The 25,954-nt window shown below is 44.0% G+C and overlaps 1 protein-coding gene across 2 annotated transcripts; it reads left to right on the top strand.

Moving 5' to 3' along the window:
• The first annotated feature begins 75 nt into the window (after nucleotides 1–75).
• On the top strand, nucleotides 76–24,139 carry SLC37A3 (solute carrier family 37 member 3). 2 transcript variants are annotated; one of them, XM_069807524.1, is made up of 15 exons: nucleotides 76–201; nucleotides 3,840–4,015; nucleotides 4,985–5,099; nucleotides 7,600–7,692; nucleotides 8,194–8,277; nucleotides 9,518–9,663; nucleotides 10,323–10,419; nucleotides 11,536–11,620; nucleotides 12,683–12,864; nucleotides 14,464–14,605; nucleotides 15,802–15,903; nucleotides 17,862–17,909; nucleotides 18,858–19,009; nucleotides 20,740–20,805; nucleotides 21,653–24,139. In XM_069807524.1, the coding sequence occupies exons 2-15, from the start codon at nucleotides 3,915–3,917 to the stop codon at nucleotides 21,743–21,745; spliced, it is 1,506 nt and encodes a 501-aa protein (XP_069663625.1). In that variant the 5' UTR covers nucleotides 76–201; nucleotides 3,840–3,914; the 3' UTR covers nucleotides 21,746–24,139. The 2 variants fall into 2 exon arrangements, with proteins under 2 accessions (XP_069663625.1, XP_069663624.1); XM_069807523.1 differs by lacking the exon at nucleotides 76–201 and adding an exon at nucleotides 243–521.
• Nucleotides 24,140–25,954: the final 1,815 nt, after the last annotated feature.

Raw genomic sequence — 25,954 nt, 5'->3', positions numbered from 1 at the left:
GGCTCCGCTCCCTCCCCCCCCCTCCCCAGCGCTGGGGGGCGGGCGGCGGGCAAGGCCCCGGGGTCAGAGCCCGGCGGGGGTCCCTGCCTGGCGGCGGCGGGGCCCGGACTACAGCTCCCGCCGCGCCCGCCGGCCTCTCCCGCCGGAAGAGCCGCCTCCCCCCGACCGACTTCCTGAGGGCCGTGCTGGCCGCCGGGCCCGGTACGCGGGGGCGGGCGGCTTCCCCCCGCGGCGGGGGAAGGCTGACGCGGGGCGGGCGGCGGGTTAGCGGCCGTGGCGGGTTAACGGTGGTGGGTGGCGGAGCCGGTGCGTGCCCCGCCGCTGCCTGCTCGGCTCCCCGCCCCGCTGAGGACGTGGCCGCGGGGCCACCTGCGCCGGCAGCCGGGCGGGGGTTCGCTGAGGGGGAAAGAGCCGCGTCCTCGTCGCCCGCCTCGGTGTTGCAGCGGGGGGGGGGGGGGGGCCGGCCCGGCCCTGGAGCGGAGCGGGGCTGCGTGAGGAGCCGGCGCCTCAGCCCGCCTCAGGTGAGCCCTGCCCGCCGGCGGGAGCGCGGCCTGTGCGCCGGGCCGCTCGGCCCAGCCCGGGTCTCTGCCGCCGGAGCTGGGTTACCGGGGCCGGGGGAAGAGCCTGCCTGTCGGGATGTCGCCGCCTCGGCGGTCGTGACCGCGCTGGGATCGGCGCGGCGTTCGGAGGAGTCCCGCTTCCTCCCGAGCGGCAGCCGGCTGGGGCTCTCGGGTGACGGGCGTCCGCTTCTGCTGGCTGCGGAGGGCCCCGGGTGGGTTTGGGTTTGTACCGCTTTCCTTCCGTTTGGAAAGGGGGCATAAAAGAGCCTGTTGGCTTTGTGGGTTTGGTTTAAACATCTCCGTTGTTTTGCATTTTAGAATGTTGCTTCTGGCCATTCCTGCCAGCTCTGGTGGACGGCAGGGTGCTATGAAGGTAGTTTATTTTGACCTTAAGGTGCCTTATTCTGACCTTAAGCGAAGGGTTAAGGGAGAACGCGGAAAGCTTAACAAAAGCTTATTCAAAATATCGGTTAGCTGAAGGTAAATAGTGCTAAACAAGCAGACTAGGCAGCCTACCACCCTAAAAGCTGTTCTCTTCTTTTCTTACAGGCTTGCACTTCGCAGCCTTGTGTTCTGCGGTTTATCCTGCCTCCTAGCCTTTGCTCCCCCTCCAGTACAAATTTAATGTGGTATTCTCAGAATAATTAGAAGATTAATTTGTAAGGGTAAACTCCTAGTTGCAGACTCTTCTAGCCTAGGGAGAATGCCAGTTTTGAATATAAAAATGGCAGGGTGAAGAAAGAAAAAAAGGAAAACCGAAATCTTTCATAGTCACCTCTACGCTGTAAATAAGTGAAAAGTGTCGTCCTGTGTCTTCTAGAAAGGTAGCTGAGATTGAAAAGCTCTGAGGAACAGATAATTTCAGTAGTAAATGCTATTAAAAAAATTGGTGACCTTAAGGTCAAAACCAGGTCTTAACTTTAAAAAGACTCAGTATCTTGGACAAATAAGATCTATATTTGCATATGTTGACACAAATCAAGTAGTAAATCTCGTGCTTCAGGCTGTGAACTGATTACTCGAGGAAGGAACTTTTCCCTCAGCGTTGCACAACTGGCAGCGTTTTGCTTTCCTCAGGAGAGCTCTGTTATCTGCTGTTGCCTGGTGGGAGGGGAGGGGGAGCAAGTTCTTGTGTTTGACCAACAGACTGCATGGTTCATAGGCTTGTAAGGACCATGGTGCTGGGAAATTGGGTTGCTTTCTCTTCATGCAGCTTCTCGGGGGCGGGGAGACAGCCCCGAGCAGTTTTACTGCTATCTGAAAGGAAGTAGCACCGTGTGATAATGGTGTGGGTGCTGAGTTTTCATTTATTGATGTTGAGAAATGGGCTGGGACTTTAGATGGATGTAGTTTCAAGACTACTTGTGAAGATGCCTCTTCCAAGTTTAGCCTTACCTTTCTACAGCTTCTGCTGTAGGTGGTTTGTTTTTTTTTCCCTTTGCATGAACCCAAGCAGCCTAGAAGTGTGTCCCTATTAGAAGGTGCTGCCAGATCTGGGCAGGCTGTTCTAGCTGGAGGAATGGGAGCGTGGCTCAGCTGCACCTGGGCTGTGTAGATGCAGGACGGTCTCAGATCTTGTATAGACTTGCTGCATTTGTCCTGGATGAGAATGGAGGTGTTCAAGTGTGGTGTAGGATAAACACTACTCCAGTGTCTCAAAGGTGTAATAGCTGGGTCCCTATTACTCAGAGGATCTCCATGCCATTCTCCGTTTTGGAGGTTAGATGTAGCCTTGGTTTCCATGATGATTAATATATCCAGTAGCAGCTGGCATCTGTTTGTCAGTCAGGCATGCATCATCAGAGAGAGAACAGGAAAGGAAGACTTCTTTCAGTGGAAGTTGTCTTGATGAAACCTTTAAAAGTTATTAGAAGGAAGAGTGGAAGCCTCTGTGAAATACAGAGTTTTCAGCAGCAGAAATTTGGATAAGAGGGAGTCTGGGCAATGACTTCTAATTTCTTCAAGTGAGGTTATGAAGCTGAACCTGAGAAGTCTTCTGTCAGATTTACAAATCATTACAAAAAGCACCTGTGGATATGAAAGAACACAAAGTCATTATGCTCTGTCTTATTTCAGCTCTGATTCTTTGGGGGAACAGGGGTGGTGCATTATTTTACCTCTCCTCAGCATTCAGAACGTGTGTGGTGGTTGAATGTTCTGAAAATGCGGTTCCCACCAACTACTTTGTCTAGCTGTCTTAAGCCAGCTAGCATGAACAGAATCAAGTTCTACCTTCAGCAGCAATATCAGTGTACAGCATAATCTTTCTCTGCACTGCTCTCTCTGTTGCATGGACACGAGTGTTTGTGTAGCTGCTTCGTGAGCTGTGGCAGGGAAATCTGGCTGAAAAGATCTCTGCCGAGAAAACAAAACGGAGGCATGGAGAGAGATTCATCACCTTGCTGCCCAGCGGGGTCGTTTCCCGGACTCCATTTGCAGAAATGTCCCTTCAGCCACACCAGCACAGCTGAGGGAGTGGAGTAGTGTGGCACGAGCCAGCACTAGAAACTGTGTGTCCGTCGTAACCTTTCCTCAGTACTGATAATATCTGATATCTAGAAGTTTAGGCAGATGTCACCCATGACCTATAGGTAGGGACAGGAAAGTATGGCTTGCCACATGCTGTACTAATGAATTAGTGGCAGATGGAGCTGCAATGAAGGGTTGAGAATGAGTAAGCAGGGAGTCTAGCTGTTGGATTTCAGCACTGTCCTCGCAGTTACTTTCTTTTTTCCAGCTGTGCAAGTCCACTCTTGGGTGTATTCTTTCAACAACATCCTAAAGAGGCAGTTAGATCCAAAACCATTCCCCACCAAGTAACCAAATGCTGCTTTCTTGACTTATTCACTAGTCTATAGCCAACCGGGTAGCAGTGGAAAGTTAGTTTATTTATGACCACTCTGTAGTGCACCATATATGTAAAAGGTGCAGAATGGTCTTTAAGGTGGGAACACTGGAAGTTGGTGGATCCTGGGGGAACTCCTTTGGCGATGGGCACTGAAGAGGCACCTGCTAGAAGGGGATGAAAAAGAAGTGGGTTGGAGGATAGCCGTGGGCTTCGTGGATTAATGGGAGTAAAAAGACGTTTCTGGGCATAGAAGGTGTCAAGGAATGTACAGGTGATGAGATGAGCAGCGATGTGAAACAAATTGGGAAGGAATGGCATAGGGTAGTTCCTGCTGAATTCCAGCTGTTTGAGGAACACAACTGTATTTTATACATGTGTTTTAATTCAAGTATGTTTTCTTTTTTCTCCCTTTCCACTCTCTTCTGTTTAAGTGAGAAGAAAAATGACCTAAGCACCGTCCAGCCTTTGTGGCCAAGGGCAGGAGCAGGGGTAGGGCTGCCAGGAGGATGGCTTTGCCTGGAAGCTTACGGAGGCAGCCTGCAAGCAGAGGCCTTGTGTCCCATTGCACCCACCATCATATTGTTGTGTTCCTGCTGACCTTCTTCAGGTAGGTCGAGTGTATCTCTGTATAGAGAAGGGTTCATCTCGCTGAATGTGGGGAGGTGGGGGCATGTCCAAAGAAGGAGAATGAAGGCAGGAAAATTGTCTAAACCTTTGGCTGTGAGCCTTGAAAACAAACTTAAATGCTAGTAGTACCAACTGGTCTGGGAGTCATGCAGTAGTGGAGCTGAATGTGCTATGCCCCTGGGGAATCCAGCCACAAACAGGGTTTGCACCAAAGGTGAGGCAGACTGTGCCAAGCCAGCAGCAGTCTGTTGCAGAAGGGTGAATGTGGGTGGGTGTGGGGAGGAACTAGCTGAAATGAGGAAGGAAGCAAATCCTGATGCTCAGAACTCTAATGCCTGTTCTGCCTGATGGAACATGCTGTCGTTGCTTCCGGGGTCCTCTTCTCTCCTGAATGTGCTGTTTGCAGAGGGTGGACAGGCCTCTAGAACAGAGAGGTCACTGCTTCAGATCTGAAGGTCTACTAGATTGGTTTGTTGAAAACTTGTCTGTTAGACCAGCTGACAACAGCTGGAATACCACACTGCCTCTCCTTACAAACTTTGCCTCACTGATATCCTTTGATCTTCACAGCAATACTGCCACTGATACCTAATCTGTCTCTGGAAGAACACTTGTAATGGTGGTTAGCCAGATGAGTGTGTCTTCTCTTTTCTCTTCATTGTTTTTTTCTTTTCTGAGGTACCTAATTGTTGTTGCACAGTCACCTCCTCCTTTGAAAATAAAAGAGGAGGTCCTTTATAGTCAAGACGCTATTTCACAACTCCCCACTAAAATCAGCATGTCTACCCATAATTTGGGGGTTCCTGCTGCTGACTACTATCTCCAAAACTACCAGTCCTCTGCTATGCTGCCTGCTTAGACAGCATGTATCTGTATTTTGAGTCCCACCCTTTCCCACTTGACCTCCAGGGAAGATTTGGCCAACCTGTGCTTGTGTGTTTTCTGGCAGTTATTCCCTGCTCCATGCTTCCAGAAAAACGTTCAGTAATGTCAAAGTCAGCATTTCCAGCCAATGGACTCCCTCCTGCCTAAACAGCACGGCCCCTGAGCTCCGGCCATATGAGGTAAGGACACAAGGGATAGGCAAGTGCAAAGAAAGATGGGTAACTTCCAGTATTCTCAGAATGTGAGTGGGAACTTCAGGTGTCTGGATTGTAGTTTTCTGGATCATCAGGTGATGGTGAAATCTTTCCTAGCGGTCCTCAGAGAGAAACTTCTCAAGAAGTTAGTGTTCCAATAGAAATGGGAACCCCAGGAGAGTGTCTGTAGTAGCCAGCAGCATGGGGGTGGGGAAGGAGGGGGAAAGAGTGACCCTACCTCTGAGTGTTGGAGGCAATAAATGAGAGTAGTTAACGGGCATACAGCGATCTCTGTAGAACCCTGGCTGTGGCTTTCTCTGTGGCGGTGCTGCTGCTGCCACCCTACTAAAAGGATAGCCAAAGTAGGAAAGAAGGAAGCTATCTGAAAGTGCTAGCTGCTTATCCTAAATTGATACTGAAGAATGACATTTTATCTTGCATCTGAAAGGTCTGATTTCCAAAAATCCTGAACATCCAGTACCCCTTCTCCGTAAAATCCTAGCTTCTGTGAAAACAGTGGGAGTTTTGGCAGTGTTTGCTTGCAGAAAAAGAAGTTGTATACTGCTTGCATCTCACAAATGGGAATGCGAGAACTACCTCCTGACTCCTACTCATAGTCCTTTTAGGAACATGCTTGTTTTTAGCAGTGGCTTGTCCCAATGCTTTTAAGAAGTGCAAGAAAGTTACATTAACATCTTGGTTGCAGGCCATGAGATCTAGAGCAGGTTACTCCCAGAGCAGGGAGTTCCAAGTCAGTTGATTGTGTGTTGTCTGCATTAGAAATTATTGGTTATTTGAACATTTGACTGAGGGTTGATAAATGCTGACTTTTTGTGATAAGTGAAAAGAGTGAATTGGGCCTGTAATGTGTTCAGGATTTCATAGTGTGGCAAAAAGGAGCGAGCATCTCAGGGACGCTAAAATGAACTACAGGGTGTTTATATTTAGTTCCTTAACTGACATTCAAACAACTAGTATATTTTGGAAGCTGTTTTGATATATTTTTTTTTTTTCTACCTAGATGATTTAGTGTTTGCTGGATATTGAGGTATATGTGTCTAATCAAGAAAAATGGTCAAAATGGTCCTTTTGGTATCAATTGAGATTATGTCAGTTAACAGTAAAGTGTGCTTTGAGAAACTGATAGAACAGATTAAGGACATGAACAGAGAAGTCACGTGCTATCAGTTTTGAACTTTGGTATATCTTTTTAACTACAGTTGTTCTTTATTTTTATACTTAAAATATTTTTTTAAAGTATAACAAAATTTTCAGCAATTGTTTTGTGAGTAGGACCAAGTATGATTTTATTAGAAGGACAACTTAGATCTATACTTTTCAGTCTTTAAAGATTTGTGGGTTCTGCGGAGGTTGTTTAATGAATTTAAGCCTAATGACAAAAGATTTGATTCTCTTATCTTTCTAAGACTCTTAATAGCTTGTGGACCTCCAGGGATCTCTGGTTGAAAGTTGAAAGCTACTGGTGTAAGTAGGTATTGGTGGCCTCAAGTGGCAAAAAGTGTTTTTCAAGGGATTTATTAATTTTCTTGGCCACAGGAGACTTAAGCAGAAGCTGTTTCAATAGGCCTTACCAATGTTACATCTTTTAAACTATGTGGATGTGTAATTAGTGTTGTCTGTACAGGATGTTCTCCTGGAGAGGTAGAATCAAACTAAAACTGATATTTGAGTTAGGCGCATCCATAGGTCAGGTTTGGATTGGGTTTATTTGTTTGTTAATGGGGGGGCATGGCAGGGGGGGAAGAAAACTTTGTCCTGATTAACTTTATTCGTTTTTAAGTCATCCTCAAAGCTTGCTATTTTCAGCTGATGTCATTAATCTTAGTTTGGGGACAATTGAGTCTTTTTCCCTTTTTTGATCATATTGAAAGTAAAATGAGACTCAGGGTAAGCACAAAAAATAACAACATTAGTGACTGGAGTTCATTGTAAATAGTTTCCAGCCAGTCTATTTCTTCTTGTTCCTTCTGTATTCTTTCTTTTCTGTTTGTGGTCTGTCATTTCTTACTATGGTTGCTGCCACAAATACTTTAAGGGAATTATTCATTTAGTGAAGACAGCAAGATAAGTACAGAAGAGACGCTGCACATAAAACAGAATATGCCTTTATTGTATTATTCATTAAGATGCTCATCAGTGTTTCTGTGTAAGCAGCTGTCTAAGAGTTGCATGCTTGTTAGAAGTAGGGTTTGTTTTGCTAGTCATTTGTCTTGATCCAGGTGGAATGAGCATTTCTTTCTTCTTGTTTGCTAGCTTCCCCTTTAGAAGTGAAATAAAGTGGCAGTGGACATTTTCTGCAGTAGATAATGCCAGAATTGTTCTTGATTTGATAATTAAAGTGTTCAAGGAATGGGAGCTTGATGGGGTCAGATGCTGTTCTGCTTTGGAGGTGGGGTTTCCGTCACGAAAGAGTAGAATGAGCTGTGCCTTTCCCTGTTTATCTGTTAAAATTTTCTCTCCGTAGCTCTGGAACAGCAGCCATTTATTTCCAAATGCAGAAGAAGCAACTCTCTTCTTGGGGACATTGGACACTATCTTTTTGTTTTCCTATGCTATGGTGAGTAAAAGTAACCCAAAGCTGCTAAGCTTTGGTTGAATCTTATTGAGATGATCACACCCACATTTGGAGGGGATGAACAGGATCTTCTTTTTGGACTTGCCTAGCACTAATGCAGTTAAAAAGCTCAGTTCAGGAGCAGATTTTTTTTCTTTAAATTTCTATTAGTTCTGTCCATGCCTGTCACCCATGTGAAGATGCTTGTTAACAAATGCAAGAGAAATACTATCACTTCAGAATTTCTCACACCACTGTCGCCAGTCAGTGGGAGGGCTAGTTCTATCTCTCCAGGGGTTCTCAGCTGAATTTTTTAAAAATAAGAAATGTAATGAACAACTATGAGCAGGGTTTCTTTAGTGGCAGAAGTAGCGGTTAGAATCAAAGTGTAGGTTGGTATAATAACAATGTTTGGATCAGCTCGACCCTTCTACATTGTTTTAATTCTTGTAGATAACAGATGCAAATCTTGTGGCTTTATTTAATGCTGTGTTTTGTTCTTAGGGTCTCTTTGTCAGTGGCATAGTTGGCGATCGCCTGAATTTACGCTGGGTTTTGTCTTTTGGCATGTGTTCCTCTGCTCTGGTGGTAAGTCAGAACATATAGGTGTGATTTAGAGATCTCTCTTAGGGTTTCTTGATAGGATTTTACTTTAGGGTGGAAGAGGCTCTGTTTCTGTGTGAATCTGCCCATGAGCTGTAGCTGTACCTCAGTAGTCTCAAAGTCTGCATGTAAAAGTTTGTCCTGGATGCACTTATTGCATTGTCTAAAGCATAGAGCTATGCTAGATGACTCACCTCTTCCTGAAATATCTATTTATGGATACTGTGTCAGAAGGAAATTCCTAAGTTTGAGGCACTGTCTAGAGACTTACGAACAGCTTTTGTACAAGATTGGTGTATTTGGACTTCTTGGGACTGTTTTGTATTATAACTGTTCTCCTAGCCCACATTTGTTGTCATCAAGGCTTTTGCTTCCAAATGCAGTCTTTGCTTTCTTCTGTAAAGGACATGCTAACAATACTAAGCATTCATTTACTTATTTTATAATTGCTGGGAGGGCATGTGTCAAAAAAGAATGTCCACTTAAAACAAAAGGGTTCTTCAGGTTCAAGCCACTGCAGGTAAGTGTGAATCGGTTTTATCTCATTGTGGTTTTCTGGTTATTAAAGTAGTGGTAAAATGTGTGGAGTGCTTTTGATTTACCCAGCGGCTACAAACCCCACTATGGCCTATTGTGTTCTGCAAACACATGACCACAAACATGCATCAAGGACAGTGTGCCACAAAGTGTGTTTATTTTGGCTAGTTTGGATTGGGGCTATTAGTAATTTGAGACCTGGCTGTTGTATGGCTGTTAAATTTTGCTCAGATAAATGACTGCTGAGGGTTTTGTGTTTGCATAGACCCTTGTGAATTCAGATGTCAGTACAACAGCAGATCAAGAGGCTACTGTATTTTTAGTGTTGTTACTGCAAGTATTTGTCTCTTTCTTCTCCTCTGCTGTTATAACTGTGCTGTTTACAAAGACAAAAGTCTTTTGGAGGGGAAGTGCCATGACAGCACATTTGTCTCTCGAGTTGTTTGGGCTCTGGAGTCAGTGCTGTGGTGTCTCAGCAGAGGGTGCTGTTAGCTCTGAGCTGGTCCTTAAACAATGCCAGGCTTGCGTCTGGCCTGGCCCCTTCGGGGGACCTGCTCCCTGAAATGTTGTTTCTTCTTTAGGATCCCACTCCTGCCTGGCTTTCAGCAGTAGCCTCAGGGTTTCTTCACTGCTTTGTTGTTTTTTTTGTTGTTGTTTTTTTTTTATTATTTATTTCCCTCCTCTTTAGGTATTCTTCTTTGGCACACTCACAGAATGGTTGCATTTCTACAACAAGTGGTTCTACTGCTGTCTCTGGGTTGTGAATGGCTTGCTGCAGTCCACTGGTTGGCCCTGCGTGGTTGCTGTCATGGGCAATTGGTTCGGAAAAGCTGGGTAAGTTTTCTTCAGTGACTCACTTATCTGATCTGCTGAGTAGCAGCTTGAGCTGAAGGTCTCAAACCAAAAAGGCCAACTGTTAGGTCAGAATTAAAGTTAAAGTTATGTGAGATGAAATATGCCCTACTTGTTACTATTATATGTTGGTTTTTTGGTGGTTTTTTTTTTTTACCCTTCCCTCTGGAGCCACAGAACAGCTTGGTGTGAGCACAGTTGTGTGTTAAAGGCACAGGTTTAAACTTCAACAGTCCCGTAGCGCAGAGTGGCTGAATTCGAATTTTCATGCCACTGGAAAACCTGTTTCTGTCTACTTACCACTGAAGAGACCTAATGGAAACTGACTCATTATAGGTTCAACTCTGTCACTTTGGGTATTGCAGATGAGCTCTAGCCATAGCTTGTAACCCTGTTGTTGCCAGCTCACCTCTGCTGTAACACAGGTGTTTCAGGATAGAGGTTCCTCGCTTATCTATTTGGTACCCGCAAGTTATTCTGTGTTTTGTTTTAAGTGACCTTTGAGTCTCTTTGAAGTGGACTGGGAGAATGCTGTAACTTTATTCATAAGTTAAAGTTCACTCGAATGTTATATCTTTGTCTTGCTCCTAATGTCACCTCTCCCCGCACTGCCTTTTTCAAATTTTCTTCCCCTTCTGCAGGAGAGGTTTTGTGTTTGGACTCTGGAGTGCCTGTGCATCTGTGGGAAATATCCTCGGGGCGTTCCTTGCCTCCTGTGTTCTCAAGTATGGCTATGAGGTAGGTATTGCTGTCTGGCTTCTAGCTAGGACTGCATGTCTGATTGGGTTGTGAGAGACTAGTTTCTTATCCTGTCTCTGAGAGATAACAGGCTCAGAGTGTCCAGTTTCATCTTTCTGAATTCTGTGGTAGCAAGCAGTAGACAGAATAGAAAGAGTATTCCTTTACTGACCCTTCCAAGTTGGGAGAAATGAGCCCGAGACTTCTCTGTAAATGGGACTGGTGTTATTGAAGAGCCCTAGTGTCATAGCATACCCTCTTCTGATTTGTGTGGCTTAAAGTGCTCTTCAGAGTCATCCATCACAGGTTCTCACTTAGCTGAAATCACTGCTGCTGAATAGTGGTGAGGTTCTGACAGGCATGGAAGCATAGCTTCTATAACTGGGAGGAGGCCAGGCGTGTGCTACATTGCTGTAATGCGGCAGGCTGGCAATTGAATACAGGGAATGTAAGTGAACCAGCACATCTTGCAGTGCGTGACCTGTGAGGACAGGCTAACAGAGCTGAGCTTGTCACTCTGGAGATGAAGAGGCTTAGGGTACCAAATAGTAACCTTCCAAAGCCTGTGAGAAGATTGCTGAAAAATCAGAGTGAGACCCTTTCCTGGGTTGCATGGTGAAAGAGCTAAAAAGCAGTGAGTATAAAGTGAAGCAGGGACAGTTCCAACTGGATGTTTGGAAAACTGTTTCACTATGAAGTTAGTTAAGCACTGGAACAAGGGGCCAGAGCCTGGATGATCTGTCTTTGGAGGATTTTGAGACCTGATTGAACAAAGCCCTGAGCAACCCGGTCTGAACTTGGTGTTTGACCCTTCTTTGAGCAGTCCCTTCCAATATAGCTGGATCTGTAGTTGTGTTGGGTGAGGTCCTTCCTCACTGCTGTCACCTCAGTACACTAAAAGAGATGTTTCAGTGTGGTCTTTCAGCCTTGATAGAACCGAGTCTGCTCAGGAGACGCAGAGATCACTTGTTTCCAAGTTTTATGAATGTAGTCTGGGTTGTTGTAGCTGTGTTTACTCTCTGACAAGGTTGGAATGTAAAGAAACCCTCATTAGTCAGGGAAGCCTCTGTAATTGGAAGTGTTTTTTAAAAAAAAATTGTATTCATTTATCTTCAGTATGCTTTCTTGGTGACTGCCTCAGTACAGTTTGCTGGAGGAGTCATTGTCTTCTTTGGGCTCCTGACATCACCAAAGGAAGTGGGTAAGTAGAAGAGAGCTGTAGCATTTCAGTCCCTTCATGGAAAGCAGATCTGCAGCTTTCCATGTAGTACTAAAAGTACTGCTCGTTCTGACAGCACTTATCCTCAGGGATCTTATAAAATGGTGTTGCACTTTAGTGCATTTCATGGAGCAAATGCTTTACTTGCCAAAATCACACTAAATGCCATCGTGCATAACGTGTATAGGGTCTGGATATTTTAAAAAGCGAAATAAAACAACCTGGCTCTAACATCTCCAGTAAGATGTGCCTAATTATCAGTTTTTATTCACCTGGAAAATCCATATTTTTTAAAGAAGGAGTAGGCAAACTGATAACTGGCTGTTGTAGGAGAAAACTATGGCAAGCCTTAACTGTGCAGTGGGAAGGGAAAATACTTTTCATCTGCAGATGTCCCACAGCCAGTTAAATAGGTCTCAGGTTGGATATGGTCCTTCTCTGAGAAGATGGTAGGCAAGCCAAAGTGTAACAGGAAAACAAACTTCTGGGCTTTGACAGGGCCATGGAGGAGGTTTCCCAGGTGCCTGCAAAGGCTATAAAGTTGGTAGCACTAAAGCTACCATAAAGAGTGCTCATAAGAGCACGCAGCAGCCCAGAAAGTACAGTGCAGTTCCTAAGGTTTCTGTTCCAGTGGAGGTGTTAACAGGCAGCAGCTGAGTAGTTGCTGGTACGCTCAGCCTCCATGCTCAAGGGAAGCGGTACCTAGGAGCCAGGTCCAAGGATCTCAACCACTAAATAAGTGCAAAAAGGCACTAATTTGTTGTGCCTTCCAACTAATGGCCAGACACTCAGAACAGACAAAGCTGATGCCAGGATCAGACAGAGTACTTTCAAGACTGCCAGAAGACAAAGGGTAGAAACTGGTGACACTGCAGAACACCATCTAGAAGAGTTTCTAAGCCAAAGGAGGATGGAGGTATGGGAAAGCAAGGGAATTGCTAGAAGGGAGAATTGCTTAAAAGAGGCAAGCGTAGCTTTAGAGTGGGGAGAGGGTGAACGGGCTCTGGTCAGTTTTTCTTGTTGCATATCCATTTTAAAACTTAGGCCTCCCTGAGCTTGGAGCAGATGAAGACGACAGTGTGGAGGAAGATGCCAACAGACCTTTAATGGGCAATGATGATGTAGATGATGATGACCGGAATTACTCTATTCAAGCAACTGACACTGACAACCAGCCAAAGGCCATTGGCTTTTTCCAGGCTTGTTGCCTTCCAGGTGTAGTACTGGTGAGGACACAGATTCTTGAGTGAGATCTGACTTATGTTGTTAAACATAAAGCTGACTTTTTGTGTTGTCAGCATTTGTTGACATCATTGTTAATATGTTGACTGTGTGTTGTAGTTGTTGACATCTGACTTCTTATGCTGTTAAAACCTTGGGGCTGGGACTGTCATCCTTGTGCTCATGGATTATAATACTGTCTGGGTATGTGGTTGCATGTTGCTCTTCCCATTGGACTCCTCCTTCATTTAGTGCATGTAATGAGCCAACTAAGGGCAGAGATTCTGCCTTTTTTGCTGCTGAATTTAGGAGGCCAGGAGCAAAGGTGGCTGTAGGATGCTTTCTTGGTAAGGTAGCTACATTGCCCTGAGGAATAGGATTCTCACTGCTAGCTGAGCATCACACAGAACTCTGTGGCACTGATATTGGGGTTTGGGTTTTTTTAATTGCCTTAAAGCAGAAAGCTGGCCTCAAAAGCCTGAATCAGCATGTTGTAATGCAGTGAAGTAGGCAGGGTTTTTATAAACAACTGGAAACAAGGCCTGGTGATGCAGTTTCCACATATCCTCATCCTGTGCCTTGTGTGAGAACCTATATTTCTGCATCAGCAGTATTGCCCAATTCATGGATTTTGTTCAGCTGAAAAATTAACCTGCCATTAAAAAACAATGTTAACTTTCTGTGTCAGTGGGCTGTGTGCCCCCTGAATACTAGAACTAGTACAAGAAAGGGGGCAGGGTGGCTGGTTCAGTAATACAGTGTGAACTCTCTGGATTTGATCATGAAACAAAATTACTGAATGGACAGTATTGTCAGGTACCCTTAATGAGTAAAGTGGTTGGTTGTAGTGATTAAGGCAACACAAAATCTGGAAAGGTTGGGTGGGTTGTCAGTGTTAAGGGTGCTGGACAGCCACAGTTCTATTTTTAAAGACCCTGGTTGAGGGATGGCAAAAGAAAGCATACCCATCTTGAGTTCTTTCCTAATATGGCTAAATGCCATATAAACTATAGCTCGGTTTTGGTGGTCCTAAGAATGGGCTGATGTCCAAAGAGCCTTTAGGCAAAATTTCCTAGTGGTGGGGGCTTCCTCAGTTGATGTGTGACTTTTTTTTTGTTGGCCAGAACGTAAGGAGGTACTATACAACTGATGTTGCTGTTTCTTCTGAGGACATTCTGTGCATTAACCCAGCAACATGAACACCTCTGAGTCTGAGTTTTATCTGATGTCAGATCAGTGCCCAGCCAAACCAGGACACTATGTCAGATCAGTGAGAGACCAAATACTGAGAGAACCTCCAAAGCCTTGTCAAGATTCTACAAAGACTTTATTTGACATATTTTTTCTGTAGTTCCTCTCTTCTCCTGCTGAGTGATATGGTGGAAGAGTTTTAGTACAGACAGCTTTCCCCTGAGCCCTCTGTATTCCTGGGTTCCCTTTGATGTTCAGCATTAAGCTTTCATAATGCTGCCTTCTTACGTGAAATGCAGAAGCACTTCCCTCTGAAAGCTTTAGCTGGATACAGAGCTTTGTGGGAAGAAGCAGAAATGCTGTTTGCATTTCTCAAGTGCTAACTGCTTGTTGGTCCTCTCTTTGTGTCCCAGTACTCTTTGGCCTATGCCTGCTTGAAACTGGTGAATTACTCGTTCTTCTTCTGGCTGCCGTTCTACCTCAGCAACAACTTTGGATGGAAAGAAGCAGAAGCTGACCAGCTCTCGATCTGGTATGACGTGGGAGGAATAATAGGTGAGTGAGCAAGTGAATGAGATCTTCCTGCAGTTGTCCTGCTAGTGTTTGAAAATGAAAGACAATGATTGCAGCTGAGAGCAGTCATGTTTGGTGGGATCTAGTTGTTTACTGAATATATGAAAACTCTATTTTTATTCTAAAACACGGAGTATGTGAACCCCCTAAAGAGTTTACATAGAATTTAAAGGGCACTGTTGTATTCTTGGACATTACCCTCAGTGGGCATTTTCTTTACTCGCTAGGACTTCTTGAAAAGTGCCGTGTACAAAATGGTGTCCCTGCTCCTTGCTGCTTCCTTTTTGACAGGTATCCTTGAGGGAGAGTTTAGATCTGGACTTACTGGGTACTGTACTGTCCCTTCTGCCCTGTATTTTTAAGAACAGACTCAGCACAGATCTTAGCAGAGCAGCACAACTGTGTTATGTTCAGAAATAAAGTGTAATTGCACTTGTTTCTGCTGGCTGCAAAATCTGACCCTGTTCCTCCAGAATAAAGAACATATTGTATATGTGTTTAGACTTCCACTCTCCTGTGCTCCGTTTCTTGCTTTATTACCTTGTCCAGTTAGCTTTCCTAGAATAGACATCCTTGTTTTGGTCTGTTCAGGGTCAGTTTTTTTGCCTCTCTGGCCTTTTCTATGTTAGGCCTTCTCAACATTCTAGTTTTTACCAGCAGACCAGTTCTTACAGAGGTAGCAATGATACATAAGGTGATTTTTATCAGCTATTGACATTTGTTGCAATTAGTTGCACCTACCCTAAGTAGGTGAGACAGCAGGGAGTGTGAGGACCTTGTGTGCTAATGCTTTCCCTGTGGAAAAGAACTGCCTTTTCCTGCACTTAAAGAAGCCAGCCACAATGTTGAGCTTGTTTACGTCCAGAGTTGTGGTGATCCTAGAGCTGTGATGGTCCTACAGGGGAAGGAAAGGGAAAGCTGGAGCATTGGCTAGTGGTGTGCCAGAAAAAAAAAGTAATAAATTCCTGGGAAAGTAGTATGAGTAATTTTTCCTGCTCTGAGCCACTTAAGTTTATTCTTGTCTCTGTGTCTGAGGCAGTAAGGGCAGGACACTTAGTTTTCAGGATTTTAGAGAGAATGTGTATTGATGAGAAGGCAAGAGGCCACTGCACTCAGTGAAACGAGTTTTGTTCAAGGTGTTAGCACCCTGAGCCTGACAATGATTTATTGTTTTGCAGGTGGGACTATCCAGGGCTTGATTTCTGATGTGCTACAGAAGAGAGCCCCAGTGCTAGCAACTAGCCTGCTCTTTGCTGTAGGCTCTCTTTTTGGATACAGCCGTGAGTATGCTTTTGCTGCACAGTGGTAAGAGGTCCATTCGGCACTTATTAGAGAGAACCAGAGCACAGCCTTTTCTAATTATGTTTTCTGGTCTTGAAACTGCTTCTGGATCAGGATTGTGCCTTTTGGTCTATTTTGCCTGAAGTGTGGCACTGCACAGAAAGAAATCTGTTCTCTGGTTAATGAGGTGGAAAAGAATTAGCTGAGTGGTTGGATTTCCTTGTACTGGTGAGTTACAGTACTGATCCTTCTCCAGTGTCAGTGAGATTTTTGGCATTGTCATTGTATCAACACCACAACTGGCAGAGCAGGAAATCTCAGGTGCATCACTCCCTAGCAAGAGGAAAGAGAATGTGGGGACAGATCTGTGCTGGAGTATATATACACTACAAAGAGGCAGAAGCTCTTAGACTTTACCACTTATGCTTCTCTAAGTGGTGAAATTGAAGAGTTTCTGCCTGTTTTATAATAAATGCAGTTCTCGGTGACTGGTTATTGAAAGGAGTCTGTCAGGAAAACTCAGTAGAAGGAGACAGGCAGATCTCATTTCTATGAAACGTCTGTGAAGCTCTTCTAAGGGTAATGGTTTTCTGTCTTCAGACATGGTGTCCTGTGGTACCAGAGTGCTTTAACTCACTGGGATGTCATTTCACTTCTCTGTGTCTTCCTCCAAAATGGGGTGGTGATACAGACTGGCTATTATAGAGCACTTTGAGATCTGTGGACAGAAATTGCTGCCTGAACTGGACACGAACAGTAAAGTGTGCCTTTCAGAAGCACGCTGGCTTACTCGGATGGTCTTAAAATAAGTCAATAAGGTGTAATCATTAAATAGCAAGGATTGGGTTTGTTGGAGTTCGGTGGAGTTTTGTAGGCTCTTGTGTGAACTCACACATTCAGAGGTGCATTGGAAGCAAATATGAAATTATTGCTGATGATATAAAATTATTGCTGATGAAGTTTGAAGTTTGTTCTAGACAGCAGAGCAGCCAGAGGTCCAAATGTCTTGTGCTTAGCTGTGTCCAGCCAGATATAGAAGGCTCAGACAGGCAATACAAAGTTACTGCAGTGTGATAATTAAATTCCATCAGCCAAACCAGGGAACCTTTTCATGTTCGTTGTGTGTTGCACATAAGAGTAGTAATGGCCTGAGAGTATGTGAAGAGGGCTGCAACTTGCCTTACACATGGTAACTTGACCATGTGTAAGCCCCAAGTTGAAGCAGTGAGTAAGGAATTCAGGTGTTGCCTGGAAGTGAGGTATCAGGGAAAACAGTGTCTGAAAAGTACTGAAAAACTGTAGTGGAAAACCAGCTGCATGTACACAGTATGATGCTGTTACTGGAAGGGCAAGCAGAACCTGTAGATACCCAAGCGTGGCATTGTAAGGTGGACTGAGGATATGGAGTTTTGCATTTTTTACTTTGTGGTGCAGCATTGTTTAGGCAGTTGCTGGCTTACTACCTCTGGATCTAACCTCTGTATTTTAAAAAAGATTTTGGAAAATTCAGAATGAGTGGAAGGGTGATTCAAGTGTTGAATACTTTATGGTGGGAGAGATTGAGTTGAGTTAACTTCCCCAGAGAGACAGAGGGAGGATTCTCTTACTATTCAAATGGACTCTAAAGGAGGGTAAATGCAAGCACTGTGTCATCAAAAGAGGCATAACAAGGGCTGGAACCCAGAGCCAGGCAAATCTGATATCAAAATAGGGCACAAAATTTTAATGGTAAAGGTGACTTTTCTACTGTAAATTGCCGTCAGGAAACTTCTGGGTCTTTAGTCTCTAAATGCCTTTGCAGTAAGATTAATCTCTGTAGATGTCTGTAGTCAAACAGAAGTTACTGTTGTCACTATGTAGCTAATTGAACAGGCAGTTCAAACTGGATGTTTGCGTGCTTCTTTCTGATCCTTTCTCAAGTTCATTTATTTACACTTAACTGGTCTTTCTCTTGCAGGTTCTCCAAACAGTAAACCTATCAATGCTGTGATCATGGCAATTACAGGTATCTTATCAAATGCCACTGTTATGCTAGTAGACATATATATACACCTTGCAGAAAAATCAGTAACACCAGCCTCAGGTGGTGGTAATGCATTTGTGTGTGCTGCCATCTGTGCTGGTTTTGCAGAAAGAGTAAAAGCTGGGGCCCAAGTTCTGTTACTTTTGGAATACAGCTGTAGGAAAACTGCCTTACAGAGGGAGATATAGAATAATGGCTTGGAACTACAGGAGTCTGCCTTGGCTCAGTATGACGAGGACAGATTTATGCCAAAACACCTAGCAGCGATCTGGTAAATGAGGAGGTGTATATATGGCCAAGTCATGAGCTGCAGCTCAGATTCGAGGGTGTTTATCAGAACCCCAACTGCCCTATGTGCTGTGAGAGGTCACAAGCTTTGTGTGCTACCAGACATACTGTGCTGTGTTATGGAATTAAGATTAGCCTGCATGAATAGAGCCTTTCTTTTCAAACACTCCTACTACAGAACTCTGTCCTGTCACATTTTTTTCCTCCCTTCCATCTCTTTCACCAATCCCTGGAGACTGAGGCAGTAGCATGGGGGTATACTACTCCACAGTAGAAATGTTTCTAAATCTGCTTCGTGTTGAGGGTTTGTATATGCATGCTGTTCAAAAGTAGCTTTCTCTATGAAGTTTGGTGTGTCCTGACTCTTCTTGCAGAGTGTGCCACAGCTAATTGCCTCGTTTTTGCTGTTGGACGAAAATGTGCTTGTTGGCAATTTCTGTGTGTGTACTCCAGGTATGCCATGACTGTATGCTTCAGCTGTGAGGGTACACTTCTACCTCCAACAGTCTGTGATCATTGTCCTTAGACTTAATCCTTTTCCTGAGCTTTGCATGGTAGAAAAATCTGTGTTTTGAAGATGTTCTTTTGAGAGTCTATCCTCATGCTTGTTTTGCACCAAGGCTGTTTTCTTGGCACTTATAGGATTTTTCATCGGAGGCCCTTCTAACATGATCAGTTCTGCAATTTCTGCTGACCTGGGGCGCCAGGATCTGGTGAAAGGCAGCAGCGAGGCTCTGGCAACAGTCACGGGAATTGTGGATGGAACTGGCAGTGTTGGTGCAGCAGTGGGTCAGGTGAGGCTACCAAAGGAAAATAGAGGTCTGGGGAAGGAGGCAAAGTCTGTTGTGCTTAGAGATGTTAGCTCATTCCTCAATCCAAAGTTGCATGGAGAGAGGGCTGGGTTTCAGTTTTTTAAAAAAATTTATTTATTTATTTAAGAAACAATCAAGGGAACGTGTGTTTTTAAGCATCCTGTGGAAGCAATTTGATTAAGAATTAAACTAAGTATTCATAGTGCTAATGTTATGGCACTTTCATAGCTCAAATGAATTTTAGAGACTTTCATATCTTGAACTCCAAAAAGCAAGTAAAGGTCAGCTTCACAAAGAGTGAAAAGAAAATATTTTGAAGTTTGTTTGGGATTTTTTTTGTTCAAAGGTAATAGCAAAACCTTTGCTTACAGAAAAGTTTACCTGTATAGCCGAGTAAAATTAGAATACCTGTTATGAATGTTATAGTGTTTATAAAGTAATTTAAAATTTGCTCTTATTTGTGGTTCCCCTTTTTATCTATGGATGTCTTTTACACCTTGTAAATCCAGCACCACTTGCTTCCATAGTCCTTACAGTATGCTGCCAGAGGTCTGAAGACTAGACTGTTGCAGAAAAGGAAGCTGACAGTGTGCCCACTGGGGACATTCTTTTTTCTCAAATACAAGCGTCAGCTATGTGGAAGAACACAGTGGTGCTTTGGGGAGGGGAGGATTTAGTAGAAAGATTGGAGCCAGTTCTGTTCCAGGCATCCTGATACCAAAGATGCAGGCAAGGCCTAGAAGTTTCTTTTCTGGAAAGGGATTTGGGTTTGTACTTGGCATTGATAGCCTGATAAATAAAATCGTTCAGTCTCTATTTGGTAGAAAAGATGCCGCTTAGCTCCATTAAACATGGAAAATTATGAGTGCTTTGTGGACATCTTCAAGTCTACTGTTACACTCAATGTTCTTCTTGCATTGTCTCCAGTGTTTCCGTCTTCCCCCACACATACCATTCAAACTTACGTCATCATAGAAACTGGGTCTTTAGTTCTGAAAAATTCCACCTGCCTCCAATTCTAACATTCCATTTATTTCAACAGGGACAACCATGATGTCATTCTGAGGGTGTGTGAATAACAGCAAATGCACAATGAACATGTTAGAAATTCAAATCAGAATATTCAGATATACCGAGTAGTGAAGAAGGGAGGCCCTTGTACAGCATCTGAATATAAATCTGCTAATAGGCAATACATTTTCTTTTGTAGCCTGTGTAGTCTTTTGAACTAGGATGCAGTTCAGAACAGACTGTAGTCTCAAGTGTCTTGCCTACGATGAAGGGTTAAGTAGTTAGTGGTTGCACAGCTCTTGAAAATGCGTCCTGTGTAATTTATAAGCCATTCTAGAGCTTTTAGTTCTTCTGAGAGTACTTACATCCACTTATGTCCCAGTATTCTGTGCAAAAACCTTGTGTTCAGCAGAGTCAATTTGTCACCCTTTGAAACTGTAGTTCAGTTCTGTCTTTATGCTGCTATGAGTTACTGTAAACCTTCAGGATGGTATCTCCGCTTTGCTGAGACTGTGGGCTTTACACAGAAAGGCTGCTGTCCTGAGTCATCTCTTCTGACAGGAAAAGATCAGCTGGAAGGTTTTGTATGAAGCTCTGTATGGAGTGTTAACAGCCCACAAATTCTAGAAAATGAAAGAGTAGTGCCTGAAAGTCATGCTTATCTTCCCAGTGTGAATAATTTTTTCCCTCTTTCTTTTTAGTATCTAGTGTCTTTGATCCAGGAGAATCTGGGATGGATGTGGGTTTTCTATTTCTTTATTCTAATGGTAAGAAATCTCCTTTTTAAAAATTCTTTGTCAAAGTTCAATTTGCAATAGAAAGTTTTTGTGAGAACCTGAAAATTGTGACTTAGACATGCAATCTGTTTCTGCAGCAGCTGCAAACTCTGATGCCATTCTTAAAATGGTCTATGGTATGCCTTTGCCTCAGGGCGTCTAAATCAATTGGGTTAATTTTGGATCCTTCAAAGTCATGTTGGCCAACAGGAACTGAGATTGTGGCAGAGGCACAAAAATACTTGCCTTAAAATACCTGTATGCATTTCCTAAAGCTCACACCACCTGACTGACTTCCATGGCAGGACTTTTTCCTCCTTCATGTCCATGATACATAGTTCCTAATATTTAAGTTAAGCGGCTTTTTTGTTAGCCCTTGAAGATTAGCGGAAGGAGTGATAAGGACCTCGAAACTAAAATGAAAATGCCTTGCCCTGGTATACTGCTGGTGGAGAAGACCATTCGGGCCCTGGTCTTCTCAGCATTGCTACAGTGGCGAATGCTGTACAATTCACCTCTTCTTCCCTGCTGCAAGTACCAGGAATTGTCTTTGCATCTGTGCTGACAAGGGAAAAGGCCACTTTGGTAAGCAGCAGAGGTGGCCAGGAGGAAGGCCATTGAGGAGGTGAAGAGTTCATCTTTATGAAGAGAAGATCATGACAGCTGAAGGTGTATGAGCTTTCCTGCAAGCTCAGTCCTTCCATCTGCTGTGCCACTTTATCATTGCTTCTCTTAGCCTGTATCTTTCTGGGGAGGCCTTGAGTGCACTTTGGAGCTTAGGATGGCTGCAGCTATGGTTGCTCAGTGCTAATTGTCCTGGATGTGCTTCTTTTCACAGACGAGTTCAACAATCCTGTTCATTTCACCATTAATAGTGAGGGAGATCAAATTGCTTCTGCATGAGCGACGCCTGCGAATGCTGGCTGAGTGACTTCTGCTTGCCTCTGGAGGGACTGCTGTATGGACCTGACAGCTGGGACACCAATCAAAACTCTGGGAGAATTGTTTCTTACATCCTCCAGGTTTGGACTAATTCAAAATAGCTTGATTGATCTGCCTTTGGCAAACTCAATAGTGAAGTACCAAATACCCGTCCTGAGACCACCTGCATCACGGAGCTGCTGACCTAAGCTAGACAATCCACAGGACTGGTGGGTTGTCACAGCCTACCAGACTCTTCCATGTCAGCAGTCACACTAGGGTCTTATATTGGGTGGTCTCACTGCTATACCTGTTCTTATTTATTTCTGGATGTCGTGACCAAAGGTCAACTGTTTAAAACTGACAGTGGAGAGGCTGTCTTGCAATGAATTTTGATGCTCTGTTGTGCCGGTGAAATCATACAGTGCATTTCATGGGTAGTCTAAATTTACGATCACTTTAGCTTTTAGAAAGGGCAAAAATAATTATTTGGAATTTGCGCTGTCCAGTTATTTAAACAATGCTGTTGCTAAATCTCTGCACAGACGGACCTCTGCTATCCCTAGCTATTAACTGTCACATATTCCAGTAGATTCACATGGAGAAGTTACCTCCATATTTGTTTTTAGCATTTTTTAATGATAATAATAATAATAATATTACTAATCTCTGGGAAATGAGATTTCAGTTTTTAACTGTTTAAGCAGACAAATAGTGTGCAATACTTTACTGTGATCTCTGAGAATAAGCCTTAATAGATCCTTTCTGTCTGAAGGATCCTTGAATGGCTTTGGGGATCAGTAATGGGACACAAATACTTTCACTACTGCTTTGTTATTTGAACTCTGATCAATACTGACCAAAATAGGACTGTCAGGTGACCCTCTGAAGGAAGCTGGTGTCACTGATTTCATACTCATTGGGCAATTGCTTGTCTCCAGCAAAGAAGAACCAGAATGGAATTAAAGGCATTTAAGGGACCTGGCTGCTCTTGGACATGGGCTTCCAGAGAGGGACTGAAGTGTGCTTGTGAAATAGCATCAATGAGCAAGCGCTGCTGTCTTCCTCCATGCTCCTCTGCCTATGGCTGCGGAGGGAACCTCAAGCTCCAGGGTTTTAAAGCTTGAGTTCTATCTTGAAGAGAAAGGTAGATGCAAGTCAGCACTAAAAACATGTGACTGCACTTAGTATGGTGGTATTTGAATGTTTTGCAGTACTGCGGTAAGCAGGGTGACCGACTGACACCGCTAACATTTGTTGGTGATGTTAATGGATCATTGAGTAACTTCTCAACAGATTGTTTTCTGCTTATGCCTTGGGATGTTTCATTGTAATAGGTATGTTAACCAGCAGAACTTCTGATCAAACACTCAGTCTAACTAAGCAGTGATGCTTGGATGGGGGTGGGGGACAGCAAAATTCTTGGAGCTGAAAATTTGAAACTTTTTAAATGGGAAAAGTTGCCTTTTTAAAATGTACAGTGATTTTATTTTTTTTTAAATTTATGAATGTCAATTTTTAGTCATGTGTTGATTGTAATGAGTGGAACATTATTAGTGCCTTACGGTTTTACTGTATTGAACGGTTGGTTGGTGATTGCTGCTTCTGCAGTGACGGCTCTGTGCACAGCTTTGCTTACTGTGAAACTCAGTTGCTCCATTTTATACTTTTTTTGACTCTCTTTCTTGGTGGAAGTGATTCTTGCATTTTTTGCTAACCCTTGAAAAATTTCAGTGCTTGGGAAAACAATGCTGTTAAGCTGATGAGGGACCTGAATCCTGTTCTTGTCTCTTCTCATTCCCATTCCAATTTTTGCCTGTATAATTAGAGCAGGAGATTGAGAATCTATCATCCTGTTCTCAGAATTATGCCTTGGGGTTAGTGTTCACATCCCAAGCTACTCATTAGCCCCTGTACAAATAGAATCAAAACTCCCTGAAATTTAGTTCTAAAATTGATGGTGGCACGGTTTGGCCCAGCCACGGTGTCTGAGAATCTGTGGTTTCAAATTCCAACCTGGATGAGCTTTTTGGCCAGCCGTCTGGGCACTAGATAAGCTTCTGATGAAAGGTAGGGTGGGAGAGGGATGCTGCCGGGGTCAGGGGGAGGAGAGGCAGGCCCCTGTAACAAATGGTTTCCTGTGAACAGTTCTGTCCCCTCTTGAGAAGTGTCAGATGTGTTGTGAGCACTGCAAGCGCAAGCTGCCTAGCAGCTCGCATGTAAGTGTGTGGCAGTGCTTTGAGGCCACCCTCAATTAGCTAGGCATGCCTATGACTTCAGGATTGTTTTGTTGTTGTTGTCCTGGGTTTTTGGTTCTGTGTGCTCAGGGTGCTTAGATGGAGAAAGGTTTTCAATCTGATCATGTCCAAACTGATCTCACATGAATAAACTTACTTTGACTTGATCTGGGCTACTTCTGTGTGCTTTATTCCACTCTTCTCAGTGTGGTTCTGCTGAGCTTGCTTCTCTTCCTCCTCATTATAGGCCTAGCTCTAACAGCTGCTTTTCAGTCAACTGCTGTGAAGACCAGAGCCTTGACTAACACTAAAACCAAACCCTCATCCCAACCTAAATGGGGGTCATGTCTCACATGCTGCGGTTTGGCACTCTTCCTGATCAGTCTCATGAGAAGCTTTGTGAGAGTCCCCTAACAGAGATGCCCATAAATGTGTAATTAATGGTCTTAAATAAAGAAGCCAGAACATATACTTGGTTTTATTTATTTATTTGTTGATCTGCATGAAGTCAGGTGTTCTTCCCTTGAAATGAAACATGCCATGTGGCTGCTGGCCCTGCTGTGCCTTCTCTCCTGTGGCTTGTTTCTTTAAACACAAATCCACACCTATGCTTAGCTGTGTTTAAATGGACACAGTGGGGAACTTTGTAATTGTGTTTGTGTTTTATAGTTTACCATAAATTCTGAGTTGAGCACAATACTGGATTGCTGGAGAAACCCCATGCCTGCACGTTCTAATCCCTCAACTCCAAGTAGTTCGGTGGTGCTATGATGCTATTCCTCAAGAAAAGTAACACTTCATATTTTTCCCACTTTCCTGTCACTTTTTTATTTTTTCCTACTCCTGAGGAACTTTCCATCCTACTCTGGAAGTACTCTAAGGAGTAGAGCTTTGCTCGAGTATCTATTTGAACATGCTGATAGTAGCAGTCCCCATCACCACCGCTGTGACTGCGATCTCCGAGCAGAAGTGTAGGAATTACTTAACTTCCGAGTGCAAAGGAAGCGCGTTAGGAACTGATCTCTGGGCGTTTGGTTGTAGCCTAGGATGTGACAGACTCTCTGACCAAACTGGTTATGAAAGAAAAGGCGTGTTTCAGCCCCGTAATGCTTTCCAGTATCGGGGAGGTCCTTGCAATAGGTGCACTACAAGCAATGCTGTAGGTGCTGGTTTTCTCAGAGGTGTGGTACAGAAGTCTGCCTGGCAGCAGTATCACAGTGCTCTCCAAAGGGGGAAGAATTGGGCTTCTGCTCGGAGTGCTGGGCAGCCTTAGGGAGCACGTGAGCTTCTTGTCCTCACCAAACCCAGAAGAGCAGCTTTCCCTTCTGCAGGAAAGTGGGAGGAGAAGGAGCAGCATGTTTTAAGTGTTATTGTTTTCTCCCTGAGATAAAAGGAGACAGTATCTATTTCAAGACAGTCCCACAGATCTCACCAGTAAAAGCACTAGCTGTTCAGGGATGTCTCAAACACACCACTGATCAGTTACTCTTGTGTAATTTTGCCCTCTACCCAGCGGTGGCCAAAGTGCTCTGCCAAACCGATTTGCAATTTCTCCCCCCCTTCTTTTCTAACTGAGAGTGCCTACAGGGATGTTTTGGGTTCTGTATTGCAAAAGTTTTCTAAGGCACAGCATGCCCACCTTCCTACATCTTTGTCAAGCCTTATCTAATCCTTTTAGTAAACAGCCTACCGTTCTCTGAAGGCTGTAAATACAAGCTCTTAGACTGTTTTGTGGGGTTGGATCGGGGCGGGGGGTGTGTTATGCACAGGCCCATGAAAGCATCTTTGTTCTATTAAAGCCTTTCCTAAATGAGAGTTGCTTAGATGAATGTTTACAGTAATGCAAAGAAGAATTTAGGCAATTGCTGTGAATGTTCCCTTTGGTTCTCCTGCACTGGTGATTATGTTTGTGTACATTTGGATCCCAGGAGGTTCTCCTGGAATATCTGCTTTGACCACCTCTGCAACAGAGTGCAGGTATC

The sequence above is a fragment of the Haliaeetus albicilla genome, chromosome 19 (genome assembly GCF_947461875.1).
Source record: "Haliaeetus albicilla chromosome 19, bHalAlb1.1, whole genome shotgun sequence".
Lineage (NCBI taxonomy): Eukaryota > Metazoa > Chordata > Aves > Accipitriformes > Accipitridae > Haliaeetus > Haliaeetus albicilla.
This window is presented reverse-complemented; position numbering and strand designations above follow the sequence as displayed.